The 27,305-nt window shown below is 28.5% G+C and overlaps 4 protein-coding genes across 8 annotated transcripts in view; 2 read left to right on the forward strand and 2 right to left on the reverse strand.

The window, feature by feature from the left end:
- The window catches only part of LOC126872663 (retinol dehydrogenase 12-like), a 29,206-nt gene extending 18,697 nt beyond the window's left edge, over positions 1-10,509 (reverse strand). For 2 of the 4 annotated variants that reach the window (XM_050632788.1, XM_050632787.1), the window contains exons 1-2: positions 9,320-10,509; positions 3,224-3,302 (exon numbers count right to left, since the gene is read on the reverse strand). In XM_050632788.1, coding sequence (XP_050488745.1) covers positions 3,224-3,302; positions 9,320-9,437 — 197 coding nt within the window. In that variant the 5' untranslated portion in view covers positions 9,438-10,509. The remainder of the gene's footprint in view (positions 1-3,223; positions 3,303-9,319) is intronic. The other 2 variants (XM_050632785.1, XM_050632784.1) reach the window with 2 other exon arrangements.
- Positions 10,510-12,184: 1,675 nt separating this feature from the next.
- LOC126872654 (cytochrome P450 302a1, mitochondrial) lies at positions 12,185-20,213 on the forward strand. 2 transcript variants are annotated; one of them, XM_050632772.1, is made up of 9 exons: positions 12,185-12,546; positions 13,361-13,807; positions 14,173-14,413; positions 15,569-15,744; positions 15,952-16,156; positions 16,539-16,689; positions 17,311-17,559; positions 17,764-17,991; positions 19,860-20,213. In XM_050632772.1, exons 2-9 carry the CDS (start codon positions 13,615-13,617, stop codon positions 20,007-20,009), a joined length of 1,593 nt encoding a protein of 530 aa, XP_050488729.1. In that variant the 5' UTR covers positions 12,185-12,546; positions 13,361-13,614; the 3' UTR covers positions 20,010-20,213. The 2 variants fall into 2 exon arrangements, with proteins under 2 accessions (XP_050488729.1, XP_050488730.1); XM_050632773.1 differs by having other exon boundaries at positions 12,234-12,546; positions 13,633-13,807.
- LOC126872658 (26S proteasome regulatory subunit 7) lies at positions 20,072-25,422 on the reverse strand. Its single transcript, XM_050632777.1, has 6 exons — positions 25,208-25,422; positions 25,101-25,138; positions 24,486-24,968; positions 24,245-24,409; positions 20,674-20,840; positions 20,072-20,576 (listed from the first exon to the last, which is right to left on the reverse strand). The coding sequence occupies exons 1-6, from the start codon at positions 25,278-25,280 to the stop codon at positions 20,198-20,200; spliced, it is 1,305 nt and encodes a 434-aa protein (XP_050488734.1). The 5' UTR covers positions 25,281-25,422; the 3' UTR covers positions 20,072-20,197.
- LOC126872624 (uncharacterized) overlaps positions 21,739-27,305 on the forward strand; it is a 121,234-nt gene continuing 115,667 nt past the window's right edge. The window contains exon 1 of the mRNA XM_050632727.1: positions 21,739-22,263. The gene's annotated coding sequence lies outside the window, so the exon portion shown is untranslated. The remainder of the gene's footprint in view (positions 22,264-27,305) is intronic.

The raw sequence follows: 27,305 nt of genomic DNA on the forward strand, positions 1-27,305 counted from the left end.
TTGGTTAACCAGTACATCTGCTTCCTCTTTTCACGTATTCTGTTTATTATTGATTTTATGTGATGCTTCCATGTAAGGTGTGTGTCTAAATGTATTCCTAGATATTTGACTTGCTTTGTTTGTACTATGCGGGCGCCATTCAGTTGAATATCTGGTGTTTTTCCTTTTCTAAATGTAAATGTTGTGTAATTGCACTTACTAGTGTTCGCTTTTATTTGTTTGTTTTGCAGCCACTTTTCTATTTTTGTAATGTGTTCTTGTAGTATTGCGGCTGCCGTTTCTAGATTTGCGTGCTTCACTAGTATGGCCATATCGTTCGCGAACGTTAGTATTTTGCTGTTGACAATTGTTGGTATGTCTGCCGTATATAGTGTGTATAATATTAGTCCTAGGACGCTTCCTTGCGATACTCCTACCTTGATATCCTTAATTTCAGAATATGCATCATTTATTTTTACTACAAAGGTTCTATTGTTTAAGTAAGATTTGTAGATTTGTAAATAGTTTGTAGATTTGTTCTGGAAATTGCTTTTTGAATGTTTGAAGAAGTTTTTCATGGTTAACTTTGTCAAATGCTTTTTCGATGTCCATAAAGAGTGCCGTGCAATATTGTTTTGTTTCCAACGCCTGTAAGATTTCATTGACGAGTCTGTGCATTTGTTCTATTGTGGAGTGTTTATTCCTGAATCCAAATTGATGGTCCGGTATTAGTTTTTCTTTCTCTATTGTTGGTTTTAGGCAGTTATATATGTGGGATGGTGTGACGTCAGGGAAGAACATGGCGTGAGGGGTGATTGTTTATAAACGTTGTCAAGATATGTTAATATTGCCAAGGATTGTTTTGAGCGTTACCAAGGTTTGTTAAGGGAAAAATGAGTGTGGAAAGTGCTGTCAGAGTTGAATTTATCGTGGTCGAGAGAAGTTCGTCGTGTTGTTGTGACGTAGAATTAGTGAGAAACGAATTCGCGAAACGCGATATTATATTCGATTTTGTGAGAGTGCAACGATATTGTGTTTATCATACTGTTTTTTCTGTTAACTTATAATATAACATTCCTACATATATTATTTTTTCTAGTAATTTGGAAAACGCAAGTAGTAATGATATTGGCCTGTAGGATGCCGTTAGATGTGGGTTTTTGTTTGGTTTGGGTAACATTACGATCTGTGCTATTTTCCATACTGCAGGAAAGTACTGTATTCTTAGAATTGCGTTGAATATTATCGTTGTTAGTCTTATTGTCTTTGGGGGAAGGTATTTTAAGATTTTTTCATTGATCATGTCGAATCCTGGTGCTTTACTTGTCTTTGTTGCCTTAATTAAGTTTGTAACTTCTTACGCTGTTGTGCTGAGTATGGTGCAGCGTTTATCAGTTGTGTTGCTGACATTTTCCACTTCTTCATTTGTTTGCCATCTGGGGATGCTGTTATTAATTTCGTACGGTGAAAATATATTTCGTAGGTGCTTCGAAAATTCTTCTGCCTGCTCTTCGTTGCTTCTGGCCCATGTGTTGTCCATTTTTCTCATTGCTGGGATTGATTTTATTGTTTTCTTAACTTTGTTAGTGACTTTCCATAGGGAGTAGTTGGTATTCTCATGCGCGGATAGTGATTCAATGAAGTTTGAGAATTCGTTATTATGATGTTCCCTTATTTTATTCTTTAATTCCCTTGTAAGTTTATTTGGATTTTTCTTGTTTTCTTGTGTTCTCTGTTTTTGTCATTTTGCTCTCGCTTTTCTTTTTTCCCTGATTTTATGGATGTCCTGTGGAATAATTTTTGATTGCCTGCTATCTGATTCATGGGTGGTGGTTGCCCACGCTGCTTCCTGTATTATTTCTGTCATAGTTGCTAAAAGATGCTTGTTTGGTCTGAAGGACCTTAACCGTGAAAATGCCAAGATTTATGGACCAAGGCACCGGCGCCAACAGAGCCCAAAATTGCCGGACTTAGGTGGTCTGCTCTCAGGTATTACAAAAACAAAGGAAGCGCGACGGGCGAAACAGTCACATAAGAAATGAGGCAAAAACGATGACAGCGTTCTTTGATCCGAAGCCTGCCAAAAATAGGACGACTCTTAACGCTTCTTGTTCTGAACAAACTAAATAAATTAGCGAACAAGAAAGAGCAATAGGGAAGGATGCTGAAGAACCTGTCGTTACATTGCGTAGAACACCGAAACATGATGATTGTAGCAAAAATGATATAATAGAATGACTTCAGTACGATAAAGACAATAGTTCTAAATTTTACACAGGCTGAAATGGCAAATGAAGGTAATGACGAGCATGTGCCTTCTCACCGTAGCTTCGAAACATTTGAAATATTGCTTGCTTGAAATGCGTCAATGGTTTCAGGTAAAGAGCAAAAACAAAATCTTTAAATATTGAAACAGTGTCAATTTTTTTACTTCCATTTAAATAAATAAAGTTTAATATAAAAAAAGTTTAATATAAAGTTTAATATAAAAAAGATTAATAACACGGATACACATCTATCCGAAGGTTGAGCGATATTTATACAGTATATTTAAGTGTTAAACTACTCAAAACATTGATCTTAACAAGATCAATTCTGAAGATCACTGAAATTGATGAAATATGTCCATTTGTAGATAATTATCAAAACGTATTCCGAATTAATATTTTTAGAAATATTATATTATTAAGAAATACATACTTTTGCTAGAGATACCGCGGTATGGCAAGTTCCACTACCGGAATTCTCTTTTTTTTACGACCTTTATATCATTTCGAGGTTACGATCCTATTCGATGATTGAGACACCATGTATACGAAGATATAATTCTTTGTTAGTGTATGGTTAGTTTTAAAATTAGTATATAATCTATTTCTGTTTCAAATTAGAATAATTATTCTAACTTATCTCTTCAACTATGAATATAGCGATATATAAATGTTCTTTTTAATATTTATAAAATTTTAATGAAATTTGGTTTTCGAAAAATGGAGTTACAAGGTAAAACGTTAAACGACAAGAGAAATATACAATATTTTATCAAAACAACTAAGTAATTAAATTATCGATTAATTTTAAATACGTGTATTTATGAACCACTACAATTTATTAGAATTTAGATTTCCATTTAAACAATAATGAGATAAGCATAAAATATATCGCTTTGCTCTAATTTAAAAGGAAATATTTTTTCAAGAAGTATATTTCAAGTTCATTTTTTAAATAAAAAATAATTTTCAAATACCTTGACGTAGTTTCTTTTATGTCATTCACTGCTTCTGTTGCTTTATTAATGTCACGACAAGCTAAAATCACTCGAGCACCTAAAAAATAAAAAGTATCTTATTATTTTTGTTAATATAAATATGTAATACGTGTATGTAATGTATAATACAAACTACAAATAAGTTATGATTAAAACAGTTATATATTTGAAAACGTATTATAAGCTATATCATATCCGTAATTGCTATACACGTTCTCTATAATGTAAAGAAGAATCGCACATTAACTTACAATCCTCTTATCAGAAGGCATTCTTGTCTTTCTATTTATCACCTGATATTAACACTAAACCTACCGATACTTCTTGTATACCTATTTCTACCGTGCCCAGTCAAAATAACCGTTCCTTTAAAAAAAGTTATTGTTTTTATAATTAAACGTAGAAAATATATATGTCGGGTTTGTCGGGTTGGCGCTAGTTTTAGGGGCGCGTTGCGTATCTTCATTAGGACAAGCCATCGTAGTTGTTCAATGAGGTTTATATTTACAATTATGTGTTCAAGTGTTGATTTAACAAGGTTTAACAATTTAACGTGTTTATTAGTCACTCTTAAAGTAAAGATAATGTTCTTAGGTTCAAACGAATCCACGGTCAACGGGATAACTCTTTGTGCAATTGAATATGTTTTGAAACTCAAAATGACGTTAGCTGTGACGCACGGTATCCTTCTGACTGTTGAGAGATGTTAGGTTGGTATGATCGCTAGTTACTACAAGCTAAGTTGGTACGACTTCTAACGACGCTCTTTTGTCTTAGAAATCGACCACGTGTTAATTGACCGAGTGTATTCTGTGTGTTAAGACGTGTTGTGCGAGGCGGAAAAATATATTGGAGAAAATCGAATCTGCGTGGATCGATTAATTATTAACCCCAAACCCATATCAATTAACACTGACTCATTGACCTGACGTTGTGAGTAAACTCTCCAAGGAGATCATAAGAATAAAAGACTGACACGATCACATTTGTCAATTGCGTATTGACCGGGGTTATCAACAAAATTCCAGGCGCCGTTAGTAGGCAGACCCGTGTAGAGCCGTCATTGCTCCTGCCCCGGGGCTTGTTTGTTAATACAGCGTGTATCCCTCAATATTGGTACTTCTACTGTTAAGTAAAAACAACTACGTTCGGCGATCAGTTGTGTTACTTCGAGCCCAAGCCCACTGTCACAAACCTCGGGCAAACATAATCAGATCGTATCACAACTACTACTTCAAAGTTCTATTATTTAAGTACAGCTATAATGAATAGTTTAGACCAAAGTATTGGGAATCTTCCCAAAATTCCAAAAGAAAGGCCCGTTGTCCCTACATCTCCGACATATAAATAGTGAATTTGTTGCTGAATGAATTAGTATATGAACAACTTCCATAAAATGACGATACAAATTTATTTTTATATAATTTCAATTATAAACTAAAAAAGGGACAAACAAAATTATTACAGGCAATTACAGAAGCAGAATTGATGGAAAGTGTGGAATTAAATAATTCAGAGGTTTTGAGTGCAGATAAGAATGAAGGAGTGAGTCATGTAGGAGGAAAAGTTGCACTTGAAACTGCGATGAGATATATTGAGCAGCAAGAAAATTCATCTGCAATTGATATCTTATTTTTTAAAAAGTGGCGCGATATCGGATTAATAGACGAGATTAAACCAAAAAAGCAGAAAAAGATTACCAATTACTTCGTAAAAAAAAGTAATATTTTATAAATATTGTTTATATGTATATACTAGGTATGTACAGTAGAAGTTATTGATATAGTTATTCGTTAATCTTTGTTCTGTAACTACCTAGAAATAATAACTGAAACATGTCTGATTAACCGGCCAGGAGTCCAATCCTACAGCAGCCGGTTAAGTGTAAGTATACTGTATGTATAATATATAACATTTTAGTCAATAAGCACTCTTTTTATAGAATAAAAAATTTAGTTATAAGGTTCACAGAAAACATCGCCATTAATAAAAACAATTTAACAGTAGCAGTGCCTCTGAATTTGCAAAAATTTAATTGTGCATAAAAATATATAACATATAGTTACGCATAGGTAATTGGTAAGAACTCTTGTTCTTATTACTCTTTTTGTTGCTAAGTAATAATAATTGCTAAGTAATATTGAATCATGTACTTTGCCTTAGTAACATTAAGAATATTTCTAAAATTTCATATTGATTACAATATAACAATACCTTAGTTACGTTAATATATAATGATTATAAATAATGAGTCTATACTAGATGTAAGAAACGATAAACTAAATATTTGACTGTATTTGAAATTGTACATACAGTAGGTAACAAGAAGATTTAAGCACTATACAACTTCAATTTCTGAGCTCTATATTTTCAGTAAATCTACAAGGACCAACAAAAATGTATTACATTACGTTAAACTGCACTATATAGACAACAACAGAAGAAATCTTTTGAGTTATTATTTATTGTCATCTAAATATTAAAAAAAAACATTGAGAAAGAATGAATCCTTATATCATAAAAAGTTTTGGACACTAATGCTAATTATGCACATAAAACTAAACAACAACTAAATTATACACATAAAATTAAAACTAATAATGACTATTCATATTTAAAATTTGATATTAAGTTGGATAATCCATATGTTTGATGACATGATGTAAACATTTTGACACAATGGAAATAAGTTTATTTAAATAATCAACAATGACTTGTTTCCATTCTTCTTTCAAACGTTTTTTTTCCATTGTTCTATTGACATTTCTAGCATTCTGTTAATTCTGCAATCTAATTCCTCCGATACATGTTTCGTAGGATTTAAGATCAGGAACATGTAAAACATGTGTACAATTACAAAGAAAAGATTCTTGTACAATCCATACCTTATGCTTTGGATCGTTATTCTGGAACAGCTTAAAAGTCTCATAAATCCCCATATTAAAAGTATTTTCTTGAAAATTGTTCTTTTAATGTATAAATATTTATGTAAAATGTGTAAATATGTATAAACTTTTACCGAAAATACTGTAACATAATATAATACACTTCTATTGATCCTTATACATTTATTGAAATTATAGAACTTAGAAATCAAAATTATATAGTGTCTGAATCTCTTTTGTGAGCAATTATATATTAAATTCAGGTATATTCCAAGGAAATTTCACACGATATTAATAATAGTATTAATAATAATAATGTATTAATCAAACTGTCCATACATATATATTTATGAAGAATGAATGTAGTAATTACAGTCATATGTTTCCACCCATAAATGTGTCAAAATACACTTAACCTTATGTTTTTTATTGAAACTATAGGAAATTTTTAAAGAAAAAACAAATTTCTACAACAAATCATACACAAATTCATAATACACTCAACAAGACCAATCTAATAACATAAAATTTGTCATGATCGCTGAATGTTCCAATTCCTAGGAATGTTTTTAAACTTAAAATAACACAAATATAGTATATAAATATAATAAACTTAAAACAAATAGTTATGTATAAATACTTATAACATAAATTCATTCAGTCTTCGATAATATAATATTTATTTATTCAACAATATCGTTTCTAATTTTGGAGTAATTATAATAAAGTAGATTATCGTAAAGTAGAGTACATCACAATAGATTATAATTAAAAAAAAAACAAAAAATATTCTTTCACATAAATATTTCATTCTTTTATCTTCAAGTTTTTAAAAAATATGACATTAGTAATCATAACCAAAGTAATACTATAATAATCCAAGCTTGAATAAGCTTGGTGTGACAAATTGATTTAACAATGCAAAAAGTAATCTTTAATGGACTACTTTGAATAAATATGCTTCTAATTATATTCTAAACGATATAATACTAATAATATATAATAAATAATATATTAATAAAGGAGCATATACATATATGTATGTATGTATGTACTATTAGTGAAATTTTACTAGTTACACTTTACTGCTATTGGTTAAAGGTTATAAAGTACTGTAGTGCTAATAAGCTCTTTTACATAACAGTAGCAAATTTAATAACGAAACAAGCTAAATTTTGTACGTCAATTTTATAAATTACTAAAATATCTAGTCTTAGTATCTCTCATATTCGATGGGTATTCGATGTAAAATAATATAATTGTTCAACGGAAGTCTGAAACCTAAAACTTATTACACATCAATCCAATAATGGTATTATATCAAAATTATAAAATAATAATTTATGAGAAAATTTATATACCACTTTCGATATTGACGCTTATTTCTCACTGTTAAGATTAATAGTAATGAAGAAGTTAAATATTTAAATAATATGTGCATGCAAAGTACAAAGCATAATAATTTAATTTTTGGTTAAACTACATTTTAGGGAATGCGAAATTATTAACTTTTTGTGCAATCTTATAGTTTTATATGTGTTTTCACCTAAAATGTGGTGTCAAAAATATTTCCTAATATGTAATATAATCCAATTTTTTATATATTTACCTATGTAACTTACTGCGAAGAACATATAGAACATATATGCATTTTATATTGTGTGTTACAAAAATAATTTATAACCTTCACAAAATATATATAATATATTAAAACTTACTCAGGTAATGTAGATTATATAAAGATTTATATACATTTTATTACACATATTATATAGGAATAAGTACAGTTAAATCAAAATAGTATGAAAGATAAAGAAGAGGATAAGAATCTATTAAAATAAATAGTGAAATTTGTCTTATAAGACAAATATGCCACAGTACTTAATGGAAAGAGATATAAGAGAAAACCAGTCTTATGACAAGGTGCAAATCTAGGGCAAAATGAGGTATTATGGAAAAGAATATGGAAAATAGATATTGGAGAAAAGAAGAAGAAAGGATGTGCAAGATATGTGAAAGGAATATGGGAAGGATTAAATACCTGGTAGGTAGATAAAGTAGTGGAATAGCTTAGAAGCACATATAGAATAAAAATAGAAGAGAAATTGATACCAAATAGAAATCAAGTTCCATTTCTTAAGTACAACATCACAGTTAAATAAATATATATGTATATATAAATATATGTATATTTATATATGTAAATATGTAAATATTTATATATGTAAATATGTGTATATATACATATATATATATATATATATGTACTGTCTGAATTTATAAAGCTCTATATCATGATCATATAAAAACCTTGTCCTATACACATACATATGCATAAATGTACATGAGTTTCTTACTTGTTCATGTAACATTGTAATAGACTGTATTATTAGAAATATATTAACTGCAAAAATGAATAATTAGATATTATCGTATAATAAATTATAATTGATATTTTCCCTTGAAATTTCTCAATAATTAAATGTCTGTAATAAACAAAATTATACATTGATAGAATTATTATTTTGTAGATTTATAGGTAAAAATATTTGAAAATGCAAATGCAAAAATTGCTCATAATGTATAAAAATATATAAAATATTCCAAGGATGGTTTTTCTTATGATATTCAGTGGACACAAAAAATCTTCCGGAGACTAAATTTTATATCTTTAATGATGTTCATAAAAATATAAATTTGTATAAACATCTGCAATTTATTCATAACACTGAGAATTTATTTTAGAACCTGTTATCACATTCATACTTATATTGATAATATTAGTAACAGTAATAACTTGTATGTAATATATTTTGTTTAATTTAAATGTTACAATGTAATACTTATGTCACTAAGTACATGAATACATTTAATATATGATCTACTTATGACAATATTTGGCATTAATAAATTTTTAAACTCTTCATAACTAAAGTGGAATATTAATATGTGTAACGTAGTAAATTCATGACATAAATAAGTAAATATATATATATATATATATACACAATATATATATAATATAAGGTACTAAATGCAAATATAACATATATAATGTACTAATTGTGCTACAAGTACATCATTAACTATGTAAAATATATAAAATTATAAATGTAATATTTGAAAAATTATCTCATAACTATATGAATGAATTATATGTCAATAACATAAATAGTGTAAATATTCTTACCTCTTCTATATATGTCCCTAGCTGTTTCTTTCCCAATTCCACAATTTGCACCTGTTATAATTACAGTTTTTCCCATCAAACGAACATCGTTGTTACAATAGTTACTAAAAAACCTCATATTTAAAACAATTTGCTCTTACTAATTGCAATAACATACAATAAAAGAATCTATTTATCCAGAACTTCGATCCGCCTTCTGAAGTATAACGATACTTTCTACCTTTCAATTCCACTCACTTCGTCATCACATTGAGCGGGTATACCGTACTTGCACCGAACAGCATACCGTACTTCCATATAAAAGGAGTGGGGTACGCAATAGTGATTATATAGCAAATAAACTCTGCAAAATTATTGATATCGTTATCAGAATGACGATATAGTTAAACGTCCTAAAACAATCATTGATTGATAAACAGATTATAGATATTTCTACACATTAAATATCTAAAAACAATTTAAAATACGCAAATAGGTATGTATAAAAATATGCATAATATACTAACAACACATATGACATAAGTTTTGTCTATACATGTAATAATAATATACATATAGCAGTATCATCTATGATACATTATTTAATAATGTACATACATAGATTTTTTTTTTCATAGATTTCATAAATTCATAGATTTACTTTTACAGTCAATCTGATATATCATAGTTTACGTTACAATAAATTACCAACATTTTATCCAAATTTGAATTGTCAATTTTCTGTAAAATACAACCATTGCCTACTTGTTAAATTTTTCGATATCTTAGTATGTCTGTTTCTTATTCGATTTCCAATTCAGGTTACAGATAATGCAATACATTTACGCAAACTAAACTATTTAAAATTCGAGACACTAAACTAGCAAACAATTAAAAATTCTGAACATGCAACTTGATGTAATATACATAAAGTTGACCACATTAACTGCATATTATCCACGCGTTGCAGTTATTGTGCGAGAGTTTACTGATAAACTAACTCAATTTTATAAGATAAATATATCATACAATATGGATAAACCTTCTTAGATATGTTCTTAAATATAAGTAAGAAAGTCATATGTAATATGTAGAAGACACAAAATAAACAATAATCCTCTAATCACGTAATAAATTTCTATTTAGGTATAATTTCTCTATTTGCATTATATTGAATTATGTATTTATATGAACATCCATTGTCAAAATTATTTATTAAATTAAGTTATTATTATAATTAAATTAAATTATTTATTAAAAATTAAATTATTAAATATTACCCATTTTATTAATTTCTCTCGTTTCTTGTACTTGTTATCGTTTGACAATAGTTGATTCCCAATTTTTAAATTATTATCATTAAAGTACTCATTTCCTTTCGCAAAGTGAATTAACAAGAGAAGTTCAAAAATCTTCAACAGTTGTGTTTTCTTTAAATCTTCGTTAACTGATTAATAGATTTCGGTTTAAAGATAAATGAAATGTACGCGAAGACGCTGTCGTAACAAACCTATCGGAAAATTGTATCTTATTAGTTGTCATTAAAAGGAAATAAAATTTATAAAATCAATATTTACTTAAAAAGAAAAATCGTTATCTTCTTGTGTTTAGACTCATTTTCATTAATTTACGGAATTTTATACATAACAAACATATTATAAAACTGAATCTGCAATGTTTTCATTATTGGACAAGCATGTTGTTGCCGTGTTATGTTGATGTTATGTTGATTACAGTAAGAAAATTTTTAGATAGCAGAACATCTATATATTAATATTACAGGGAGAATTATGCAAGTAACGTATAACAAAAGATAAATTTTATTATTATATGCCATAAAAACATTGAAGTCCTTGTTCCAATTCATACTACAATATACAATTGCAATGGTATTATGTAATTCTTGCTACTTTTGTAATGCTCTCATACTTTTAGCGCTTCTATTACTTATCTTGTTTCGATGGTTAGTCACAAGCTTTTTATTTGAAATTGTTAATATCTAACCTTTGGAGTACGAGAGATCTTCGAACTTTATGTTTATTTAAAGTATCTTACATTTTATGCAAAACGTCTTAAAGATCTCTTATTATCGTTTTGGCAATGCCTGTTCACGACCAAAGTACAACGTAAGTAAATAAGGTGCCTTAAGGACATCTTGATTTATACATAAGACGTTCAAAAAATATGTTGATACATTTGTGAGATATTACCAGTACCAGATGTCATAAAGATGTCTAAGAGCAAGAACCTTTAAACAACGTCTAGAACAGACGCCTTTGTGCTGTACTACATAGTACTAAGTATACAAAATGTAAATATATAAATAAATATTTTTTTCATTGTTATTTGATATTTCTTTTACATAAAATTATAGTTTTACACAGAATGTTTATTAATTTTATTACCAATTTTTACAATTCTGCATATAAAATACAATTTTTCGAGCATTGGCCTTTGTTAGGTTTTATTTTATTATTATCGTTTCTATTGCCTTTATCATATGCTTCTAAAATGTTGTTGTATTTGTTTCAAATTCAATAACTCATCAGTATGTGTTTATTATATTAGCTAAAGGTCTTGCTCATCCTTGTTCATCCAATGTTATCTTCGCTATTTGATTGTTCCCAAATACGTATCTAGTCCTCAATGTATAACTTAGCAGTCTGTATGTAATGTAAAATATCAATGTAAAATACCAATTTCATATTAAAGTAACAGAAGAAATATATTCTTCAGATAATTAATAGAATACTTGAATAATAGATATACCAATCAAATTTGTATATAATTACGTATACGGCATACATTCTATTGCATATTATACAATACATATATTTATTAAGTGTTCAGTGAAAGGTAGAAGTAATTTCAATATACAAGTCTGTGAAACAAAATGAGATAAAAATAAGAAACCAGAAAAGTATATTAAAAAGATTGATTTTTATTTATCTCATTTCATTTATTGGAAAGTCTTTCATGATTAGTTGATGAAATATTTAACCAAAGTACAATCTTAATCATTGCATAATTTTATTAATTTAATTTTATACTTATAATACCAAACAAAGCGACTAAAGTAAGTAACCGTTAGAGTTTGAATACCGATTCCCGATTTGCTGTTTCTTGCCACTAGGATTTATTGAATTGATCAATCATATATATGCATATATAGCGGAAAGGTGCTCTCAGTTTCGGTTAACGACTCGATGATTAAGGACATATCTTCCTTTTAGTTCGAAAGACAAACGGTAAGTTTCATGGTTTATACAATGCTACGGTAGCTTTTTTTTAAATACATCTCCATCGATTCGATGATATGGTATACCATTGTGATAGTCGTGACGTACTTACATAATATTGTATACACCTTATACAGATAAAGTTCATTTTATCATGTATGATTTCAAATTGGGTCGAGGAATTCTAAATACGAAACGAATGCTAAACATAAGCAAAAAGATCGATAAAAGTTTAAAGAAACTGCATGAATAATACGTATATTTTATTCATTACATGAATCTTTTATTTGCCATACAGGGTGAGTGAATAAGAATCACTATCTAAAATAGCTCGTAAAATGATACTATAGATTTTATATTTTCTCATTTCGCTGTGATAAACATATTATCCTTATCTAATAAAAGGAATATATCGCTAACTTTTAAAATGAGTGTAATACATATGTACTACACAGTATCTTCCTCTGTATAATTCTGATATTATTATAATTTACTTCATGCTACTACAATTATCGGAGACTAATATAATGATATAAGTGGATGCAATATTATCAAGTACATAGAAATTTTATATCACAGCTTTGAAGTAATTAATATGTTGTAGGTATGGTATGTGTATAATCAGCAATAAATTAAACTTCTTGGTCATTAGTACTTCATTTTCTATTTCAAATATTAGATATTAAAAATGCTTTTGTTAATAATTTATTATATATTATTTTGTTATACTATTTTATCTTATCATATTTATCACATACATACATATAACATATAAATGATAACCCATTAACAAAACGTTTTATCGCCGACACATCGAATTCAGGCGATGGTACGCAACACATTGAAATTCTATGTGTAAACTGGACAGAGAACGATGATGCAAAGTTAGAAAGAGATGATACAATAAGAAAGGAACGACACATTCGTGGGCACGAACAGGCACCAAAAGGTGCAGACATATAGTCTTCAAAATCAGTCCGATGTGGTCACTTTACTCCTGAATTCTTGTTAAATCTTTTCCATTAGAAAATTGTGATACTTACTTCAATCAATTTTTTACATTATTGTATAAGTGCAATGTACACATGGTTGCAGAAGTATAGTCCATATATGACAAAAAAGAAGCTATATTATATTAAGTTTTACTCTGCTAATTTTGCAAAATGTAACATCGAAATGAATGATCATCAACCAAAAGCTTTCAATAATATTCCTGGACCAAAATCTTTACCAGTTATTGGAACACTTTACAAATATCTACCATTTATTGGTAAGAAAATCAAACACAATTTAAAAATTACTATACATGTACATCTCAACATCAATTAATAATTCAATCAAATAATTCAAACAAATAGAAACATCTTGATGTAGTATTTATGATATAATTATAAAAGGAAATTATACGTATTTACTATACATACTACCATATCTGATTATAATCATTGTGTAAATGAATTTTTTATTACATTAAATAAATATGTATTTGTATATTTTCAAGTATGACACATAGTACTTTTAAAAAAATTAGAAAAAGCGATCTCTTTTATATAAAAATTTCTTTTTCGCGACTGTCTAATATTACAACCTGATTATATTAATACTGTTTTATTTAAATTTGTTAATATTTAACAGGTGAATATAGTTTTACAAATTTATATGAAAGCGGAAAAAGAAAATTGGAACAGTTTGGGCCTCTAGTACGCGAAGAAATAGTACCTAATGTAAATGTCGTATTGGTTTATAGGCCGGAAGATATAGCAGAAATTTTCAAAGCGGAATCAGGTTTGCATCCAGAAAGGAGAAGTCATTTAGCACTTTTGAAATATCGAAAAGATCGCACTGATGTATACAAAACTGGAGGTTTATTACCCACGTAATACACATATTTTTACGGTTTACAATAATTTACTATAATTTTTGTAGAAATTTTATATAGCTTTATAGCTAACTTTATATACCTGATGTTAGACTATAAATGTTTCCAATTAATATCAAGTAAAATTATTGTAGTAATTTATATTGTTAACTAGTTATATTATTTAATTACTAGTAAGTTAATAACAAACACAGGAGCATTAAAAGCTTTTCTATTTGATGTTAGACCAACAAATAGTAATTCAAATCAAAATGTAAATTCATAACATATTGTTTTGCAAGATTTTTATTATATACTTATATGTATATATATTTTCTTAATCTTTTCGTAACAAAATATTGTACATACAATCTTTATCTTTTTTAACATAAAATACTGTATAGATTACGCAATTTGTGACGATAATTTTTTATACAGTTTTATATTTTACTACACGTATATTTTCTTTTTTTTTGTAATTAGAAGAAACATGTACATATGCATGTTATTAAAAGGCACACATAACCTTTTATAATGTTTTATTGTTGCCTTTTAAGAATATGTATATCTAAGTGGAATATCTATATCAGATATGAAAGAGATAAACATCTATACGTACTAAGTATATAAAATCTATATGTGTATTTAATGATTCAGCATATTTTTATATATAGTGCATATACATATGTAGTACATAGGTATTTTGTTAATATATTGCACTATAGTCAAATTTTTGGATATCAAATATTGAATATAATTCTAACCGAGTTGGATTGATTAAAACGTAATAAATACACGTTATAAAAAGTTATATTAGAAAAGCACTTGCCAATTCTTACAGATGTTGTTATTATATTAAGTTTTTAGTAATCTAATTTTAGTGTGAAACCCTATAAAAAATTTGTAATTTTCGGATATAGCATAAATAATTTTTTAAAATGTTTAAATAGAAACAAGTTAAATTATGAAGAAATTAATCTTGTAAAATTTTGTGCACTTGACTACTTGATTCCTTGACTACTTATTGTTAAAAACTAGTTTTTATAAATATTTTTATATAGTACATAGTTTAGATAGATATTGAAGAAATAGATATTGCGCATAGTATTAATATGATGCGTATACAACTTTCTATTAAATTAATTTACTTTAATATAGTATTATAAATTTCAGAAATGGGACAGAATGGTGGAGATTACGAAAAGAGTTCCAAAAAGTTTCTAGTAAACCTCAAGACGTGATCAATTATTTAAAAGAAACAGATGATGTCATTCAAGAATTTGTTGAACTATGTATTAATGAGAAGTTTGATGACTTCTTACCTCTTTTATCACGCTTATTCCTTGAATGTAATATGATTACACGTATCTCTTAATATACATAGAACTGAAGTTTCTTTTTTGCAATTACATTTCAACTATGTTATACTTAAATTTAATGATTGGTGTCATATCTTAATAGACAAACAGACACACATACTATTAATAAATTTATATACATATAAATAAAAAGATGTACTATTAATGTCTAATAATCTTTTCTTTACTTGATTTTAGTGACATGTCTGGTTGTTTTTGATGTAAGATTGAATAGTTTCTCAAAAGAAGAAAGATGTGAAAATTCTACAAGTTCAAAATTAATCAAGGCTGCCTTTACAACAAATAGCGTAATGTTAAGGTTGGATAATGGATTGCAATTATGGCGTTTTTTTGAAACCCCATTGTACCGAAAATTACGTAAGGCACAAACATACATGGAAATGTAAGCAATAATTTTTAATCTTACACGGGATTATCATTTATTGTTTATGATTACTAGATTATTTCTCATTATACAAAGTCTTCAAAATCACGAATTTATTGAAGTTGCTCATAGATAATTTGCATAATTTATTATCATTATATTGTAAGTTCTACAACAAGAAAAGCACAGAAGGTTTTTATATGCTGAAAATAATTATTAACGGCACATTAACAATATTTGTCATAAGTAGACAGAAATGTGTGTGTGTATTAATATAGTTTTATATCAATCAGCTTAACTCAATGAAAGCTCAAGCAATCTAAATATTTCATTCTGTATATTATACTTAGCTTATTTTTAAATGCTATACCTCATATGTTATGTCTTTCTAATGTATCAGGGTTGCATTAGAATTGGTATCTCAGAAAAAACAGAGCACAAAAACTGGACATAACAAATCATTCTTAAATGCCTATTTACAAAATCCTGCTCTGGATATTAAGGATATTGTGGGCATGGCTTGTGACATGTTACTTGCTGGTATAGATACTGTAAATATTATAATACATATCATTATAGATGTAACTACATATTAGTGTTATATTTATGCATGTGCATGTTTATTATTAATTTAAGAAATATGAATAACATTTAGATATTTGTAAATACATAATTACTGTATTGATTGAATATATAAATAAGAAATTTAGATCTTTATTTACATATGTAAAATTTGTTTATTTTATAGAAAACAGATTATTATATATATACATTTTATAGTGAACAAGTAAATATCTACATGATGACATCATTTAATATGATATTAAGTCTGAAAATAATTAATGCTTATTATATGTTATGTTATATGTTTTTATACAAAGTGTAATGTTTAGGAACATTATGGGTATAAATACTACTATTAGAAACATTATATATATATATATATATATACTATTATATTTTTAAAATAGATATATGTCTTATTAAAAACTTGTGATATAACTTATATTATTTTATAATATGTTATACATTTTTAAGCTTACACACAATATAAAAATTTAATTGAATTTGACTAAATTCCCTATCCTTTTATTAACATTACTAATTTAATAGTGTAGGCTAACGATTATAAAAAGAGAGAAATTAAATATATAACTTTTCTGTGCCCCTAGACTACTTACAGTACTGCTTTTGCTTTATATCATCTGGCAAAACATCAAGATATTCAAGAAAAATTGAGGATTGAAGCCACACAGTTTTTAGCTGATCATAGTCAACCAATAACAGCAGTTGTGTTGCGAAATGCTTCGTATACCAAAGCTGTCATTAAGGAAAGCTTGCGATTAAATCCAATTTCTATAGGAATAGGTCGCATATTACAAAATGATATTGTTCTTAATGGTTATCAAGTACCTAAAAGGGTAAGTTATAAATCTTAGCAAAATGTAAATTAGTTGATGTGCTATAAGTTTCAATAGAATTCACTTTCAATGGATAACAGCTTCATTTTATTAATACTTTTAATAATATTTTGTTATATTAGAAAAGCTATATATAACATATTTTCTTTTTATGTAAATACCTAAAGTAAAAATATGTTCGCCTCATTCGTTCGTTTCTTTTAGACTGTTGTTGTAACACAAAACCAAGTCATTTGTCGTCTTCCTGAATACTTTAACAAACCAGACTTGTTTATACCAGAAAGATGGCTACGTGAACATTCAGAAAGTAGCAGTAAAATAAATTGTGGAAAATCAGTACATCCATATGTATTGTTACCTTTTGGTCATGGTCCTAGATCTTGTATTGCTAGACGATTTGCAGAGCAAAATATGCAAGTATTGTTATTAAGGGTAAGTTTTTAATATTTAATATAATATTGATTTTCAGACATTTTTATGCCTACACAAAAAATAATATATAGTTTTTAACAGTAATATTCAAGTTTAATATCTTGTTTTATTAATTAATTAATTATATTATATTATTATTATTATATTATATTATTATATATTATTTTTATATTATAATTCTATGTATTAATTAAATATTATACAATATTATTATACAATCCCCACATTTCTTGAAATTTTGTTATTTCACGACCGATTATATTTTCTTCTAGCTTTGTTCACCTATACTGATTAGAACTTCATATTGTGTGTTCTCAATCACTTGTTATATGCATATTCTGGTACCATTTGTTGTCATATTAGTATAAATAAATAAGCGGTAAATCTTTGGGTATCAAAATTCGATATAAAGATACGCAACAGGATCGATTGATCATTTGTTGCTTTTTCGTCATAAAAAGAATGATGTGATATTTAGGTAATTATTTTTAAAACGGATGATATCAATGACCTTGAAATATGTCATCAAAATTAACATTACCGCCGCTCAAGTCTTAAGTTCTGAGATATTCTCAAAATGCTTCATAAAATTTGAGTTACATTTTATTCTGGAATAGGCGGTCACATTTTTATATAGTCCAATCTAATAGACTTAACTCACTGATGAGACAGATAATCATTTTTAGTATTGTATAAATAAAAGAGGAAAAATAATGGGTTATGGATTATGCTAAAGAAGTATTCGGCCGGTAATGCCTAGCGTGAAATAATTTTTGATGAATCTCTTGGAATGTTGCACTTTATTTTGATCTTTAATTGATCAAAATAATTTATGCAAAATGTATACCCGTTCCCGTCGCAACCTAATGATAACCGTGCACAGCCTTAGTTTTCGTGTTATACACAAATACAAAAATATGTTCGGTATATTGATTCCCCTATTAAAAGCTTATTTTCTCATGGATGACCGAGTATTCTGATTAGTTTTGTTATATTATGCAACACATATACATGTATTATGTTTGCATTTGTATGAAAAGTCCTTTTATCGAATTCTATAGGCATTATTAGAGAAGAAACATACAAGATTATACACAACAATAATAAATTGTTATTTGCTTAGAATTATAATAGATATAATTAGACAGATATAATAAACAGATATAATTAATCAGATAAATAGCTCAGAATTCCTTTGATAAATCAATGTCAATTTTGTGAATAGTCACGAAATGTACATGATTGATATAAATATTATATGTTGATAAATAAGTAATGCGTGTTGAAGAATCAGATATTAAATAGAATGTCACTTCTTAATGACATTGAAAATTAGAGATAATTTTGGTGACCTTAACCGTTTTAGACACAGGGGTCCTTGAAAAAACAGGGTTGAAAAATCCCGAACAGCGCGTTAGCGCTCGTCTAAATCGATTGTGAAGAGAAACAAGCGGTGCAATAGCGCTCGTCATATTTATTATTTTTATGAAATACATCTATATTATATATGCGTATGTAAATATTTCAAGTTTTGTTCAATAAAAATTATTGAGAAGATAACAATGAAATACAAAATACCGTCAGTCGTCCGTAGCGTTCAAATGTACTGGAACTTTTCGACACAAAATCTAAACAGCGTGATCGCGCTGCTTGGGACTCAAACAATTAAACAATTTATCGATAGCACGGATAAATAAAATATAGCGTCCCATCAAAGGAATAAGATTAACTTTTATTTTGTTAGCTCTTTCTAAGGAGGAATTTTTTGTTACTATATGTTGTGTATTTTTTTTTTTGGTACAATTAAAATATACACAAATGTTTTATACATGCTATATAAAGTAATATAATCTTCTTATTTTGTGCAGATGTGTCAACGACTCAAGATTTCTTGGCATGGGGGTGAACTTGGAATGATATCTTTATTAATCAACAAACCAGATGCCCCATTAAAATTCAATTTTCATGAGGTCTTAAAAACCAATTCTACTTGTTTTCAAAAGAACGAAATAGTATAAGCGAGGAAATATTATTTTTAATGAGAAAATATGTATAAAAGTAACGAAAGTATAACATTAAATAAGAAACAAATTACAATTTATTGTATACTTAATAATTGAAAATTAATTATGATATTGTAATTAGCATTACAGTATTTTGATATTCTTATATTTTAGAACAAATAAGAATAGTGTACATAATAAATTTAATTATAGGTCATATATTTAGGAGTTGCAGAAAACTTAGCATAAGATTTAATCACTTTGTTTACAGCTTCTAAGAAGTCTTTCTCTGTAGCTACCTTCCGACGTGCACGAATCGCGAACATACCAGCTTCTGTACATACAGATCGAATCTCAGCTCCAGTACTATTAGGACATAAACGTGCAAGGAGTTCAAATCTGATATCTCTTTCAACACTCATTGAACGCGCATGAATTTTAAAAATATGTGTTCGTCCTTCTAAATCTGGTAATCCAAATTCTACTTTTCTATCTAAACGTCCTGGTCTCATCAATGCTGGATCTAATGTATCTGGTCTATTTGTTGCCATTAAAACTTTAATGTTACCTCGTGGGTCAAAGCTAAAATATTTAAAATCATATAAATATCATCATTACCTGTTATATATTACCTACTATTAATTATTGAAGATATTTAATAATAAAACATATGTTTTACCCATCTAATTGATTAATCAATTCTAGCATAGTACGTTGTACTTCATTATCACCACCAGCTCCATCATCAAACCGAGCTCCTCCAATAGCATCAATTTCATCAAAAAATATTAAACATGCTTTTTTACTACGTGCCATTTCAAATAATTCTCTTACCATACGAGCACCCTGTTAGATATAACAGTTATATATAATGTAATTACATGTATAATATAATACAATAACAACAACAACAATAATGATAATACCAATATAGTATGATATAATATTGTTTTCAGTAATATATTCATTCATTTTTCATTAATCATTCATTAATCATTTCATTTATCATTTTAGAAGACATCACACAAATTTATTTAAAGGATATAAAAAGACATGTATCTGAGCTTTTTTTTAAAGATATATACATATTCATAGAGAAATAGAGTGAATAAATTATTTCTTGATTAATATTATACAAAACTACTAAAATATTCATGTGTCTTTTAAAAATACACCAATGAACTTATTACTCAATCTAATGTAATAATAATAATTTAATATTATTATGTTTACTTCAGAAAATAAAATATTCTTATTATTCTTATGACGTAGTTATAAACTGAACATAGTTAGAAACTGAATTTCATTTATAAAAAAATATCATATAGTTAATATAGGTAAAAATAATTTTAGAGGCGGTCGTCTAAGTAAGATAAATGAGAACACTAGCTAACTAACAATTCGGAGAGTAAAAGAAAATCGTAAAACATCAGCATTGAAAATTGATAGTGCGCTGAAAAATGAGCTGCATATCGAAGTAAATACTAGTAAAGTACAAGATTTTTTAAAAAGCATACCGTGGAAGGATGACTCGTAAAAAGTATTATACAAGCGAAACTAATAGAATTAAGGGATTAAGATGTGCATAGAGGTATGTGAACGTGCTAATTGAGTTCTGGAAACGAATCATTTTTACAGATGAAAGAAAATTTGGTATCTTTGACTCTGATGAATAATTTAGAATTTAGATCTAGAGTATGGAGAAAAAAAATATGTAACATAAAAAACAAAACCTGCTACCAACCGTAAAACAGTGGAGCATCTGTTTTATTTGGGGATGTGCAAGTGCTGATGGTGTTGAATATCTCTTCATTTCATTGACACTATGAATCATAAAATATATGTCGGGTTTACATTAAAATTAGGGTTAGGGTCGTGAAACGAAACTTCGTTTAGATTACACATTGTCGTTATGCAATAGAGAAGACATTGACTAGTGCGAATACGATTATTATAGAATTGGACAAGTAACCGTGGTAATTAGATACTCGAGAAACTAATGAAAAGGATCCTAGGTTCAATAACGAATCCGCGGTCGACGGGATGATAGATGAACATGCTCAGAAAATCTAAGTCGGATGCGTAATATTCACTGATCGTAAGGTGTTACTCTATTAGTCGATGGGACCGCAAGAAAGAATGACTTTCCGTACCGACGATGCCACAGAAGAAAACTATGATGGGGTAGGTCTAAGGACACGAGATCATCGGATTCGTCGGGGATAGCCTTCGTTCGGAAAGTAAGGGAAATTGACGTTGCTGCTAATTGGTCAATCTCCATATCGGTAGTTAGAAAAAGATGCTAGTCGCCCTCGAGGGAAAGTTGCTAGTGGGAGACGTCGTTCGTTGAAAAAATAGATCTCCCCTAACTTCCCGTAGTTGGGACAAAGACTGTTTGTCTGTTTGAAGGACTTTAGGTAACTAGATCTTAGTGTTTATAACGGCCCTCGGACTGATCACGTACTGTGGAGACGCGTCGGCATTTGGTAACCATCATACCCGAAGAATAGGATCTGCGTGTGGCGAGCCACAGGACAGAAACCGTTGGAATGTTTACTGTCGCGTGCCGCTACAAATATTTCTTTTAAGGAGAGCTATAAAATTACTCCGTACCTTTGTTAGGCAAAGCGTTCATCCCGTGACCGCGGCTACGTTCGGCGACTGGCTGTCGCCTCGAGCCCAAGCTCATTATCACAAATCTCGAAAAAATACAATCGGATCGAAAGACGACAATTGTTTAATTACGCCTATGATAGAATCTAGATTACGGTGTTAGGGGATTTTCCCTTAGTTCCAAAGGGAAGGCTCCGATGTCCTTTCATCTCCGACATATATATATGGATATTAAAAAAAATAATTTTCACCAAAGTGCAGAAAAAATGGGTTTAAAAAACAATTTTATTCTGATGCAAGCATCATAAAAATGTTGGGATCATAATGATCAAAAACACAACGTTAATAATATGCGAGCAGAATCTTATATAATGTTCGGAAACACTTTAAAAGACCTGCACAATCCCCAGATATAAATATTATTAAAATATATACATTGGATTACCTGAAACGAAAAATACGAATTCACCATGTTCAATGAATTCATTCATTCATCATGTATCACGAAATAATTTAAAGGGAGCAGTTTTGGAAGAATGGGATAATATTTTTAGTTATTTAGTAGACTACTTATTAATTAGATAAATTCAACGTCGCGACAACTTCAAGCTATAATAAAATCAAAAGGGAATAACACTAAGTATTAAAATAATTAAATTTCGTGATTTAGATATTAAATCTTAATATATTTTTCCATTAAACTGTAACTGTATCACATTTTTTTTAAATGGAAATTATTTTGAAGACTTCTAAGAATATGTATATATTTGTTATGTGTTAAAATTTGTTTTGTTGAAATTACCGTACAAATTCTTTTTACACTGACCGTATGTATACTTTACAACAAATTTAATAATTTTTTACAGATTTCAACAACATAAATTTTTATCACTAATAACTCAAAAAATTAACAGACTTAGAAATATAATAAGTCTTATTATTTATTAAGCATATGAATCAAACCTTGAACCAGTAACTGTATTGTTTTTGAAATTTTTAACTTTTTGATTTGATTTGATGAATCAAAATTTTACTATAATTTTATGTATATTATAAAATCAATTGTATTTGCAATGTATGTTGACTAAATATGTATATAGTACCAATTATATTAAGAAAATTGTTAAATTTGGTATAAAAATCTTATTTTAGAGATATTTTACACATTTTTATCACAAAAATATAAGTGATTTTACAGATAGTGTATCAAAAACTGTTATCAAGTTATTCTAGAGAATTTAGACATCTCTGAGTACGTACATTTGTGTACAAAAATTGATTTTTAAGCACATTTTTAAAATACTTGTTACACCAGGCGATTCATAACTTGAAAGCTAAGGTATACAGGAGATATGTGCATATGACGTTCTTTACTTATTTTAATGTGTAGAGTAATTGCCAGAATATCAACATGCATTTATGAATTACCTTGTATATTCACCATTAACAAGTTATAAATACCTAAGCTATATCAAAAGTCTGATTAACAAAATAACAAAAGGAATGATTTAAGTATCATTAGTTTGCAAATCTACATTATATTTCCTTAAAAATGATTTTTTGTTTACTCCTGCATACTTTATTTCTTAGTTAAGCATTACTTAATAATTTCGAGTCAAGACATATGTTATACTTACTTCGCCAACATATTTCTGAACCAATTCTGAACCAATGACACGAATAAAACAGGCATCTGTCCTATTAGCTACAGCTCTAGCACATAAAGTTTTGCCTGTACCTGGTGGACCAAATAACAATACTCCTTTAGGTGGCTCGATTCCCAGATTAACAAACTTTTCTGGCTGTAATAAATAAATTATTTTTTTTCTAATTATCTTGTACAAAAAAAAATTAATTTAATGATTATAAAATACTAACATGTAATAAGGGTGTTTCAACTACTTCTCTCAATTTTTCAATTTGTTCTTTACAACCACCAACATCGCTATACGTGACGTCAGGTTTCTCTTCAACTTGCATCATTGTTACAGTTGGATCAATTTTTGGTGGAAGTGGAATATGAATTTGATATTTATTACGATCCACTCCTACTCGCATTCCTTCTTCGATGTCAGTAGGAGCAACTGAATCTGCTAGATCAACTACAAACTTTGCAAACTGTTTTACATTTATAATGTATTTAGGATCGTCTGAGTTTGCATTAATTATTTTAGTGCAGCGTGCAACTTGCAATGGTTGCTCATTTTGTAAAGTTTGTTTATCCGCAGCTAAATCCCACAAAGCAGGCGGTGCAAGACCCGTATCGGACTCTTTGATTCCAGTCAATTCGTTAACTCGTTTAATTATTGTTTGTATATCTTCTTCAACTGCTTTAATACTTTTAGTATATTGTCCTTGACCCTGTATAAAAAATAATATGTTAGCGTTATTTTTGTTAGAATAATTCCAAGAATCCTTATTCTAAATTAAATTTATTTTTTATTAATATTTTATTATCTATTATTACCAAAATTATTATACAATTTCACTTACGTAAGTTTTAAGCAGAGCAATATCTCCTTCATCGAGAGCTGAAATAATACATTAATAAATTCTTTTAAATCACAGTTAAAGGCAAATAATTAATATTTAAAGCTTACACTTTATTTCTTTCTCTTCTTTTCCTTCTTCGCTTTTTACTTTTCGCATGTCTTCTCCTAAGTGATCAGGCATTGTTATATTAGTTAAATTTTTCAAATATTAAGAAATGTTAAGGATACTTTATTCGACGGATAAAGAAACTGATGTAAACCGAATTTAAGGTTAGGTATTTTCCATTACTAGCAAAAACTCTGTAGCGACCAGCGTTACTGACTCCCGACGTGCCATCTAGTTGTAACTAGATTTAGTTAGTTCCTTTCGTTATTGATAATCGGTAAACAGCAAATAAAATAAGCAACATAACATCACCGACGACGAAATTATTATAGCCTATAATTTATTTATAAATTTTTAACTATAATATAAAATATACGAAATAATAAAGCAATATTTCTTAAGTGTTCATAAATTTGGCTAATTTTTGTTACTTTGTTTACTTTTTCTAGGAGACGATTTTCGATTCTTACATATTAACGCATACGCATTGTAATGTAATTGTTACGTTACCGCACGAAACTGATTGTAGTACTACCTTAACACTCAGCCAACCGAATGGGGAGAGAGATCTGCCTACTTTAAAGTAAATCGCTGCATGACCGATCGGAGAGATCCCTCCACTTTAAAGTAAATCGTTGCATGATCGATTGGGGAGGTCTCCCATTTTGACCTTAGCAACGCGTTTTCATTTTCTTTCTTTTTTTCTTTTTTATTATCAGTTATTGTTTAGGCTTGTCCAAGCGTGGTGAGAAACGTATAGTTGGCTGTGGCGCGCGCGTGGTTGATTAAGTATTAATATCGTCAGTTATGTGAAATTACGTTTAGCATGCATATAGGGTGATACAACTAACTCGGAACGTGCGCTCGTCAAAACATGTAAACGACAATAGTGTAACATGTACGCTTGCTACTGCAATAAGTTACTGAAGGATTTTAAATTTGACGTTACAATAAGGAGATGACGGTCGCAGAGAAAGCGTAACTCGCGTTTTCGCCCGATGATTTCATGCGCCTCTACGTTCCCGAAGTTTCGTAGCAAGAAAGGGTATCCGGTTCTGTTTCCACACGTGGCTCAATTTTTGTTTTTAATATCTTTTGATATCTTGGATTATGCATACCTGAAATATCATTTTTTGAAATTTAGAATTGCATTCAACTGTCAGAGTAATTAGCGAATTACAATGAAATTGTTCACGTTCTTATAATCGTGATTCTTTTTCTATTTTGCTTGGTAACTTTTATTTTAACGTATTAATTCTTCTAAGTCGTAATTGAAAATTTATCAACGATCACTTTCTACTAATTGTTCGCTATTACCTGCAAATATAAGAATAAGGAACAAAGAAAATAATTGAGATACAATGAGACATCTCAAAGAATTCATATTTAGACAGACCAGTTTAAACAAATAGAAATTAATTGAACTCTCGTACTGTTGTGCTTGGATCCCTTTGGACTTAATCGCTTTCTTTGTTCTTTATGCTTACATGCGACGCATTTACAGTTGAGCGACCCAAAATCGATCAATTCGTAGAAAATTATCGTTAATAAATTTTGAAATACGTAGAAGGAAATGTGTAATACGTTAAAAATGAAAATTAGCCAACGAAATAGAAAAAGGATGTCGATGTTTGTGAGAATGTGAACAATATAATTGTATCGTAATTCGCCAATAACTCTGGAAGTTAAATGTCACTATTTGTGTTTAGCGGTCTTTTTTTAAATAAACGGGATAGAATCCATAAATATATATTCATAATTAGAATAAAATAATTTTTGAAAAGATAGATGGTTTCTGTGAAAATAATTATTGCGTGTAGCCGAATAAACGTTTAGAAAAATATGAATAATTATGTATTCCAATATAAAAAGTGAAAACAATTGCACGTTACGCGTGACTCAACCAAGCTCCATTTTTCATTCGAACAATTAGAAAGGAGCTTAGAAGATTTTTTTTATACGAGTTATATTGTTGTAGTAGTATCGATTGATACATCTTTCTATCCTGTCCAAAAGTTTGTGTTGAGGTTATTCGGTGTGTAAACAGAGAAAACACGTGGATAAATTGTAAGGTAGAAAAATATATTTAAATAGAAGTGT

This window comes from Bombus huntii, chromosome 13, assembly GCF_024542735.1.
Source record: "Bombus huntii isolate Logan2020A chromosome 13, iyBomHunt1.1, whole genome shotgun sequence".
Classification (NCBI taxonomy): Eukaryota; Metazoa; Arthropoda; class Insecta; order Hymenoptera; family Apidae; genus Bombus; species Bombus huntii.